Below are 11,569 nucleotides of genomic sequence, written 5' to 3' on the forward strand. Positions count from 1 at the left end.
TTTTACATAGACTGAGTAATTGTCAAACAAAATTTTTTGTTGCCTTGATGTCTTGATGTTGCTTTTTCCCTCTGACAGTTGATACACTTGATAAATGTCTAACATTTGTTCTAAATGTACATCTTTCTGGTCCTTTTTTTTTTTTTTTGGTAAAGGCTACTAATTAATTCCAGTTCAGAATCTTGCTTTATGTAGTTTGAAAAGTTTTGACACGAGACTAGAGAAAAAATGTGCCAGACTATAAAGTGGCTTCTGGAAAACCTTTTCTTTTTCAAGAACTTGTCCTCATTGTAGGATAACACATAAGAAAGTGTGAGGGCAAATCATCTTGTAGAACAGTTGTGTTAATTTTTCCTTATACACTCTTAGCAACAAGCCATATTTTAGATAAATTTTAAAAAAATCTGAAATAAGAAAGCACAGGTGGTTTTCTCTTCCAAATAAGAGCTAGACACTAGTGGCTAAACATCAGAATGAATTTTCTCTAATGAGAAGCAGTGCAACTGGCAGCAGCTCAGATATTTCACTCTCAATATAGTACTTTGATATTTTTCCGTCTATTTTTGATGATTTCTTAACACTTTGTACCTTCAGCCCATTTAAAAGTTAATTTTATTGAACACTGTGCTGGTTATTACATGATTTCAGCTACAATATTTTTCCTTCTGAAATATGAAATGCAAATTCAACTCATTTCTAGAACTCTTTACCCACCACTGAGATTGTTAGAAAACTAAATGTTTCAATAATGGAATTCAATTTACTACTACCTGCTTCAGACCTCACCTCCTTGTTACTTTAATTACTTTGTTTTTCTGAATACCTTTGTTACATTAAAATTATGTGTACCATCTGGACTGATGCAGCTGCCATACTTCAGGAAGAAATTGTAAGATAAACTGCTAACCTAAACCCTGTAATCCTTCACATTTCTTTACATACAGTAGCAACTCACATTCCTTGTAGCCTCTGAAATAAATGTTTATACATTAAAAAAAATCTTGTGCAACAAAGGTGCCAAAGTTGTAACCCACTTAACAAAAAGAGATGTAACACATTCTGCAAATACATTTATTTATTGGTAAGATCTCAGGCTTGTCTGAGACCATACATCTAGGATACAGCTTTCAAAAGTGTGTTTGTAAGCAGACATATACAGTAGTAACACTTTGTTAGCAAATTTACAAATGAACATCTGGATTTGGTTATTCATCAAGATTCAGATTTACAGGAGAGTCCTCAGTATTTACATTCTCTGGGACCTTGGGACCTCCAGTCAGCAGGGACAAGGAAAGGTTTGTCTTACTTAAATTCCTGTTTGTGAGGGTCACATCAAGTGGGTATGATGCACCCAAGCTTTGATTCCCAAAGTGATCAGTGACTTGTTGCCTGGTTGCTTGTTTTTTTCTTGCTCCATAGTTCAGATCTACCAGCAACCACCTGATCTGCTTCATTTATTTGCCACATTAAAATGTTCCTGCTTCCTCTGTATTTGCATTTTTTTATATCACTACTGACCTCCTATGATTTGTCTTGTGGTACTGAACATGGAGGTGCCTGCATTCAATTGGACACCACCATTTTTTACTCCAGCTCTTTGGTAATCCAGAATTACTTTCTTACAATGCTGCCCTCACTCCATCATGTGTGAAGCAAAGTCGAGGCCCACCTCTGCAGAGCTCTGAATATGTTTCACAGGACACCTTTCTCTAGGCATCAGAAGAAAACACTGCTACTGTTTTCCTAGTGAGCCACCCTCCAGCTCTAGGTTACCAGCCATTGTAAGCACCAGTAGCTGCCAGGTCAGACTACCCTGGAGCAAAGAGGAAACAACCCTCCAGCCTCTGCCACGAGCCCTGGCATCCCCCTGCCCTGGGGGATTTCAAAGAGGCTCCAAACACTTCCAGTCAGCAGCACACCATGATCCATGGGAAGGTACAGCCAAGACTAACCTGGCTCCTGCTCCCCCTGGCTATGTCCAGAGTCTCCCATCCCAAGGGGTGAAGGATTCTGCTTGCACAGCAGGTGCCATGAGCTCCCATAACAATCTTATTTCCCCTTCCATTCCACAGAAGAGGGATGTACAGGCATATGCAAGAGTATGGCTTGTATGAGCTTTATACAAAAGCCCTGAAAGTCACACACAAGAAAAACAAGGTGGCATTTAAAGACAGATATTTTAAACTACATATAGTACTTGCAAAAAGCAGTTTCTGTAACACGGCTTTACCTTTATGTGGCTTTTTAATACTCATTGACCCATTCTCCTCTGGCCTATCACTGCTCTACCTGGCTTTGTCCCACCTGCCTCCATCCAACTTTGAGACTCATCCAGTCACTGACTTCCCACAAAGACAAACCAAGCCACCTCAACAAGTACCAACAATGAAGGGAGATAAAATTTCCAAAAATTTCTGGTAAAGGCACCAAGCTTAGCATTTTCCACATTACTATGCAAAAGGACTCCCTGTGAACTAGAGCAGCCTGGATGTGGCAACTGAGCTGACACTTGCTTTCCCTTGGGGCAGCAGCTGAACCAGAGAGGACACTCAAGTCACCAGGACTCACATATGAACAAGGCTGTGAGCCTCTGCTACCAGTCAGCTGCAGGTGCCCCACTGCACTCCTGGGCAGCCTGGCTCATTGAATCTGGGCATGGGATCAGCCAAACAGCTCAGTGCAGGACTTGTGCACAAGGCAGGAAGGCACACCTGAGCCAGGGGTAGGACTGGCAGCACTCTGTCCCAGCTGACATGGATATGCTCTTGCAGCTTTCAAAGACAAACTGCCAGCAGAGCCGATTATTGCCACTGCACTTACAACAACCATCCCCAATCAATGCTTCAACAGAACAAATAACCTGAAGAATCTGCCAGTAAATACAGGAGCAACCAATGAAAATAACAACTTCCTCATTTAGCTACTTACATCCCACATTTGAACTTCCTGTCTTTGCTCATCTCTTGTGCAGTTAGCTTTCTGCACTTGCACTTCAGTTCAAACCAGTTTAGCTGCTCAGATGTCCACACACCAACTCAGGGAACTGAGACGAAATCCAGACAGCTCAACAATTTACTTGCTGAGTAACACTAAAACCAAAAAAGCTCACACACCAAGGGAGTCATAGAATGTGTATTCCCAAAGAACAAGAATTCAGCTAAACTCCTAAAGCCAACACCAAAATGAAAGAGAATGCTTTTATAGTATCAATTAACTCTCAGTAAGGGCAACTGATGTGTAAGCAAACAGGCAGACACAGATATGACCATTTCTATTAGGTAGGAGTAACCTCCTACTTTTGACTACTCATGGGAAGACAGACACAAACAGACAAGTTGGAATAACAGGAAACTGTAGGGAATAAATCTATATTCAAGATACTCTAATTTGTGCACAACACATGCACTAGCCTGAATGCAGAAGTCAAGATTTACCCAATATTGAGGGGTAACCTACTTCAAATACCTCTTTTTGGGAATGGGAGATGAAGACTATGACCAAAAGCCATGCACACAGCAACACACAATTGTAATTTGAGTTCATTCAGTCATGAAGACGAGCCCTTAGGCATTTTGTTCCAATTTAAAACACAAGTTATACATACAGTTTGAATAAAGCATTTCCACATTTAATTTAAGCAAAATAGTTTTTATCAGAAAGTTACACAAACCCAAAAAGCTGTGTTTTTCAAAACCATACTTTATTTTTAAAGGCTAAGAGAAGTATTCAGAACTGTATTTCTTAAGCAAAAAGATTCACATTTCATTGTGCAGGGTCATTAGTAGGAGAAAAAGCATTTGGGGATTTACTTTTTTGCAACTGCTGTAGAGTTCCTACATCAAACCAGATTTGTTTAAAAATGGTAACATCAGTTATGGCTCAAGATACAGAATTACAAAAGAGTAACACAAACCTTGAAATTCAAGGAGTGAACAGGTAACTATGGTCACTTTTTCCACATAAAGGTGTTTTAGCCAAGACAAACAGAAGCAACTATTGTCTTTATTGGTAGCCAAATCCACTGAACATCATGAGGACAGACAGTGCATCAAAGATACCCATGCTGATAAATGCATGTGTTTGAAGAACGTTCTGTCTGTTCCAATTACTTCACCTTTTCCTCTCTATCACAAGCCTCAAAACCATGGAGGTATGAAACCACAACAACAGATTTTTTTTTTAAACAAGAGGCTACAAGAAAAGATGGAAGACTACAGAATGTGGTGAAGAAAGAGTCATCGCCTCTACAGAGACAGCAGGACTTTGACCAAGAAATTTTAATCAGTGAGCACGTAAGAACCCAAACCGACTCAGAACCCAGAGCTGCAATTTTGTTGGGTGTTCTCCCCTCCACCAATGTGTAACTCTGCATGTACATGTTCTGGATGGCTTGCATTCAGTGGGACAGAGGTAGTGATGGGAACAAGATTCCTTCCCTAAAGTTTCCAAATAGATGCAACCTGGTAAGCATGGCCCCAAGGAAGGGTGAGTGCAACCAGCAGAGGGCCTGCCAGCTGGGAAAGGACAAGAGTACAAGCACAGACAGGAAGCTGCTCTCCCATACCCAGACTGATAAATGAAATGTTACCTAAAGGTGCTGGACAAGAACTGAACAAGTAACAAAATATCTGTGGCCTCAGCAATATGTACTTCATGCCAGGTTGTGCAAAGGGTAGAACTGTACCTTTGCTGCACAGTTGTGGTGATCAAAATGATATAGTATTTGCAGTACTGCCAGAAGTTCCAGTGTGTAACTAGCTAGCCTGATTATACTGATAACAGCTTTAAAAAGTCTATCACCCATTAAAAAAAAAAGTTGTATTTGTGGACAATGCCTTTATCCAGTTAATTCTTCAGACTTGTCCCACCTTTGCTATTTTTCTGTCCTAAGGGGATTAAGACAGACTTCAGTTGTTAAAATTCTTTCCCCTTTGCTCAGTGAGAGCAATCAAAAAAAAAATAGCATGTTTTTATCTTATACTCCTGGAATACTACAATTTATTATGAGAACGTTAATTCAGAGAAAACTGTCTGTAACACTTACAATGAAAGGTTGCAACTGTTGGACAAGAAGGGATGGTTGAAAACTAGGTCATCTGAATATAATTTGAGTTCTAGAAACCAATAATTGAATAAAGTCAATACCTGGGGCTAGAGAGCAGTTCTCCTCAGAACACCCCATTTCTCTTCTTAAGAAGATCAGAGGTAAAATGGTTTATTTTATTGCAACACTGGTTAGCCAAATCCAATCCTTGCCATTCAGGTATGATTTTTAAGAACCAGGGATTTTATGGTTTACTGCCAAATTTGGCAGACAATTTACTGATGAGATTCATGACCTTAGGATTGCTCTGGTACTTTGACATATTTGCTGGATTCTGGGCAACATCTTGGAATGCAACCATAACTTCTGGATCCTGCAGGACAAAAAGAAGAAAAAAAAAGAAAAAAAATTAGGGCATTTGTAAAACAACTCTACAAAAGTGATTATGTAGTTCCATATGAATCAGCTTTTACAGGACAAGACTACATTAGACTTCTGGCAAGAATTCTCTGAAGACAACCCAATAATACAGTGCATGCTGTTAAAGCTGTGTCACTAAACACCAGAGTCATTATTGAACTTGTTACACTACAAGTTCAGTGTATGAGAAGGGGGATCAGATAAGACTTCTGTTTTCCCAGAACAGGAGCTATCAAACACAGCCACACCTACTGTATTATTTCTGTTCAGGCATCTTTCAAATGCATTTTGAAGGAGGTAGGAGTTTGATGTGTGTAGCATGCATGATAGGATAACTCTGAGCAACAGCTGATTCTCATCCTTTTCTCATTTTTTCATTCTAGCAGCAGGAGCCTGAAACTGTTGGGTTGTGAGCAGACAATGTGGCAATGTTTGGCTTTTAAAATGCATCTAATTCTCAGTCATTCCTCATCTCCACAGAGAATTCACACTTGGAAAAGAACCTTGTTATCTCTCATCACACTACTGTGTTGCAGTTGATCCACATGTTCAACAAAGTCAGTGCCCAAAAAAATAACTCCATCTTCTCTATTTAGTATGAGAAGCATTAATACCTTTTTCCCATACTTCTAGTATACCTGTGGCCTCCACCAAACTTGAACTGGTTTTACTTGTTTTACCTGCGCATGTTTTCAACATAATGACTCTGCATGTAACAATTTTACATGTCAGCCTGAAAAAATGTTTCCATTATAAACAGTATCTACAAAAAATTCCAATTTTTTAAAATTCAACAAAAGTGTAAGCAGTTTATTATGTTCAATACAAATCACAGATGTTAGCTGTAATTTCATCTGCTGTTCTTTCTAGGATATTTAAGTATTTTTACTAAAAGACACACTGCTTCCAAACTTCCAACCCACTGCTACAGGCATGTTCTTTGGAAACCATCACAACACAAGCAGTGTGCTCAGAGCTGTCTGTGCTACAATAACACCATCCTGTATCTATTCTAGCATCAGACTCAGTCCAAAGCTGTTCAACAAGTCTGATCCTAAACTGCATTTGGTAGGTGTGGACTCTACTGAAAGCACCCACACACCTCAGTCATATTTTATACATGTTGGGAACCAAGAGTCCAGTCTCATGGGAGGATTTACAAATGTGTTGTCTCCCTCACAAAAGATAATCTGCAAAGTATATGGAAAATAGAATGCTGAAGTCCAGAAAGGAGAGATTAGATACATTCTCTCTACTTTACAGGATTCCCATGCAAAGAAAAAAGGCAGACTTTCACAACCTCAGACATCTTGAATTGATTCCAAAATAGGGCAGATAATTATAAAGATTGTCATGTTGTTAAGTCTGTGGTTTCAGTTATATATGAATCTGGAACAAAAATCAGAGTAATCTTAGTCACTAGTTTGTGTCAAAGCACTCCTAAATGAATGTTAAATATCCAGTTTTATGCTATGTGTTTCACTTTCCTATAAATTCACAGCAAGTAAGTGATTCTGTACTTTTGTGACTCCCTGGAAGCTCTCAACCTTAGAGAGTGCTTATAACATCCAAGGTTCGACAGTGATGTGCAATATTATCAAAAAAAGTGTAAGACTGAGGATATCAGCATTTCTGGAGAGAAATGTTGAGTGCGTAAGGTGTGGAATGTTAGCCATTCTATTAAGGGTGCTAGGGAGACATTTCGTTTTCTACTGCTCTGGTCTTTAGTTGCAGAAGGAAAAATATCACTTCCAAGAAAGAGTATTATTTTTTTTTCAAACTTAACACATTTTGTTGGAAGTCTGTGTCTAACATATGCTACATGTCAAATAAGGAATCCATAGGTTCATATTACACATAACTTCTTATAGAAAAAACTTCTATTTGACTCCGAAAGGCAAATGTCATGTGTCTAGAGAAAGCAGTTGTATATGCAAGACATGAAGTACTAGACAACCCTCCAGACAGACAAAACAGTAAAATAAAACACTAAAATTTCAGTCAATTTTTCTGGAGACTAGAAAGCTTAGGGGCAAATGAGCTAAAAAAGCATGCATTAGAAGTCACTGCAAAAAGTCTCAACTTGCTACCATTAAGAATCTGTGAAAAGAAATGCAAGAGAAGTTTTGCTGCTTTGAGAAAAAGAAATTCTGAAAAAATAAATCTTCAGGTAATGGAACCAGAAATCTTCCGCAAGAAAGAAGTTTTTACAGTGGTTTGCAGAGATCACAAAATCGGAGAATTGTTAGGGTTGGAAGGGACCTCTGGAGATCAACTAGGCCAACACCCCTGCCCAGGCAGGGTCACGTACACCAGGTAAGATTTATGCCAATGACAAGCAATATCTCCCCTAAACATGTCCACAGGCAGCCGTATCTGGTTCCTTGGTTTCTTCTGTGGATGACAAGATGAAGTTAACAGTAAAATCAGTTTAATCTGGCTTGTCTTCAGGCACTCACAGTTGTCAGGTTTACTGAGATGTTACAAGACTCAGGCACATTTCAGTGTTAACTTAAGGAGAATAGTCTCCAAAATGATGAAATCATAGCAAATCTAAAGAGACTGAGGTAGTGGCCTTTACTCTTAAAATACTCCCATTTTGGCACCAACTCCTCACTGTGAAAAGCCTCTACAGACTAACAGTTACAAAGCAATTTTGGAGTGACTTGTGTGATCCAGTATGTTCAGACTGTTTTGTTACCTCAGATAACAGACATAATAGCTGCCAGCTTACATTATCCATCAACATATTCCATAGCTGCACTGGGCAGATGTCAAGCAGTAGAAACTACTGTCTTTTAAAACTAGAGCTCACAGGGCCAATTCAGAAAAGACCAGAAAGCAGAGTTGGACATTTTAGGAAAAAGTGGCAGTGTAGACATAGATCAAGTTCTAATAAATCATATTTAGATAGCTGTACATGCTAAAGCCTGCCTGCATTATCAGAAAACACTGTCAACACACATTCTTGCAAGAGGCCTGCCCTATGGTGGGGCATATGTAATCAGCATGTAATGGAGTTTTCTTAAAGGCACGTGACAAGCACTTCATATTTAGCTGCACCTACACACTGTTTTCAGCAACCTCTCACCACAAACTGCAGTGTTAGAGCAGGAAGTAGCCAGGTAAGGAAGACAGCTACAATCAAGGGCCCTTTCTGCATGGTTTGTATGTAAGCCAACACTGGTGACTGCGGCAGCCTAAGTCAAGGTGTGTTTTCCAATATCATCAACCATTAAGGGAACAAACCCATGAACTTTTGCATGGAAAGTGATGTTTTTTTGTGATTCCAGGGCATACTGAATAAGCTTCCTTTGTGATGCCTTTATTTCAATGAGCTGAGGACAATATGTAACTCTACTCACAGCAATCCAGAAAAAAGAAAAAAAGACAGTTTTGTACTTGATCATATTAGAATGCAAATGTAACCACATAGCTCTGACTTTTTCTAGCCCACCTGCCCTTAAAATGGTGTTGTCAGACATGTTCCCTTTAATCTGTTGAAATACTTCTCTTGAGTAGAAGTAGTTTTGACACTGAGCAATTAATCAATCCCACCAGGGAAGTAAGCTTTCTGAATATGATTTCAGAAAATGCCAGATGAAGAACTATTCTAAAAATACTTTGTCTCTGGCAAAACCTCAAACATTTAATCTCCTAAGAGAAAAGCAATTCTCATCACAATATTATTATAATATATAATATAAGAAAAATATTATCAAATTTTTTGTTTGTGCATAATTATCCCCCTGCAAAGTGTGTGCATTCACAAAATGAGCAAGTGAATTATAATGTGTGGAAAAGGACCATTTCAGAGACTTCCTCAAAAGAGATGACAACTGCATATAACACACAGTTTTGCCTACCATAGACGGGAGGCAGGGTTTGTGTGTCATCTTTAATTAAGCTTCCATTAGTCTGCAAAACAGCTAACATTTAATCCAGACAGTCTGCTGTCACACATGTGGAAAGAATTTTACAACAGAAATAAGCAAGCACCCCATTGCCATCCAAAAGGTCACATCTTCCTTCCTCCCCTTATGCTCATTCAGAAGGTGTAGCTTTGACTTTAACAAATACTCACCTGCATGGCTGCAAGAACTTCTGGATCACTGAGGATCTCATTGAGACCTGGCGCACCTGCCATTCCTGGCATGCCTGCAGCCCCAGGAAAGCCACCTGAAAATCCAACACAAGAAAAATGTTCAACTCAGCCGTACTGTAATTATGCTCACTGAAACCAAGACCTACTGCCCTTGCCACATCTCTAAAGCCATGTCCTCCATATGGCTACAGCTTCCCCACTCGATGGAAAACAGGGTCTTCACCTTCTCTTTCTGTTAAGACCTACATCTCATTTCATCCATGTTTTTAACCCAGCTGAATAGGAAGCTTGTAGTACGTACAGTTCTTTTCCTGGTTAACTAAAATGAGGTAGGGCTCAAGCTCAGGAACACAAGGAATTTGAATGCCTGGGGTGAACAATTCAGGGCAGAAGCAGCTCAGTATTATGCCCCAGGCACATTCCACATTTGGCAGGAACTTTAGGTTTTGAAAAATTGTGCCACCAATGGGAAAAAACTCCAACAAAACCCCAAGAGAAAAACATCCCTGAAGCAAAATGCTTGAGGCTCTCTTATAGAATCCTCATTCTGCAGCTTCCCCAGCTGTGCTGAGCGTGACACATATCTGGTCTCCATCTGGCTGCTGATCCAGTTGGAACACACACAGCCCATCTCAACTCTCACCTACATCTCAATCTTCAAGAGCATCAGTACTTTTGTTTCTCTCCAGTTCATTGTACAACATAGAAAGCCTAGTTTTTGTGAAGTTGTCAAGGATAACTTTTCTATGAGGTAATCTGGACTACCTTCTTAAAAAAACTATTCTGTTAACAACAGCTTGCAACCAGCACAAGATTTCCCTCGTGTTCAATCCAAATTTTCAACTTTAAAACTATTGCTCTTAAATGGATTCAAGGCACCCTGAGTAATTTAGAAAACATTTTTATACTAATTTTTAAACATATTATCAAGCAAATTCTGCTTCTTTTGTTTTCCCAGACCTAAATCCTTTCATTCTGTTATTCAGTTATTGATTTCTGTCTTCCCTCTACTTGCTACACAGCATCAATCCTCTTCAAGAGAAAGAATCCCATCCCTCTTACCACTAGCGCTCCAAGAGTTATTTGTATATGAGTTCTAAACTTCACATAGGATTTTTCTCTCTGTCTTGAGAACAAATGCTATAAAAACTGCAGTTATAGTACTCCATATGGAAACAACAGCCTCAAGTATTTGCGCTTAAAAATAAAATACCTGGGAAGCCACCTGGGAAGCCACCAAACTGAGCTCCTCCTGCCTGTCGTCTTGCTTCTTCCTCCTGCAGATGAAAGCACATCATTCCACACAAAACAATGGAAATGCAGCCTGTTTTCTACTGCTCAACTGGGTTTAGGAGAAACATAAACAGCCGAGACTGTTTCAGGCAGATCTGCCATCACAAGAAACAAAGCACTCTACTATCTTCAAAGCCACTGACAAGAAATTGCTCTGTCTATTCTTAATTTTGTACATGACTGCAGGTTAGTTATGCAAGGTATGCTTCTATTGAATACAAATACTTAATACTGTATGATTTGTTTTAGCTCCCCAACTGTATTTTTAGAACTCCCACCCCCCACATATTAAAATACATCATTAAAGCACAAAAAAAAAAAAAAGGCAAGGAAGCTGTCCCAGGAACTGAGGAAGAGAAGCAAAGTATTATTCTGAATTTAAAACCTCCCAGTGAAACCTATTCTGGAATAGTCACACAATAATTGACTTCTTGAAATACAGGACTAGTAGAGATTCCAGAGACTGCTTTTGTCACAAGCAATAAAACCAGATGAACTCAAATGGCTTCTTCTCCAGACTTCATTATTGGTTAAGTAACCAAGACAGAAACCAACTCGCCAAAATTTAAAACTTGCATTTAAAGATTTTCTTTCCTCTGTAATTAATTGTAACCAAAATTAACACTGTCCAAATTATTAAGAAATATTAAAGCCTGAATATTCACCCTTTGTGCTTTCTCATGTTCCTCCCGTGCCTTCTTCACTCT

The 11,569-nt window shown here is 39.2% G+C and overlaps 1 protein-coding gene across 1 annotated transcript in view; it reads right to left on the minus strand.

Annotated features, from left to right (window-relative positions):
- Window positions 1-3,679: 3,679 nt before the first annotated feature.
- ST13 (ST13 Hsp70 interacting protein) overlaps window positions 3,680-11,569 on the minus strand; it is a 22,190-nt gene continuing 14,300 nt past the window's right edge. Inside the window, 4 exon segments of the mRNA XM_031057795.1 lie at window positions 3,680-5,417; window positions 9,549-9,643; window positions 10,783-10,846; window positions 11,528-11,569. Coding sequence (XP_030913655.1) covers window positions 5,289-5,417; window positions 9,549-9,643; window positions 10,783-10,846; window positions 11,528-11,569 — 330 coding nt within the window. The 3' untranslated portion in view covers window positions 3,680-5,288.

The sequence above is a fragment of the Geospiza fortis genome, unplaced genomic scaffold, assembly GCF_000277835.1.
Source record: "Geospiza fortis unplaced genomic scaffold, GeoFor_1.0 scaffold173, whole genome shotgun sequence".
Taxonomy (NCBI): domain Eukaryota; kingdom Metazoa; phylum Chordata; class Aves; order Passeriformes; family Thraupidae; genus Geospiza; species Geospiza fortis.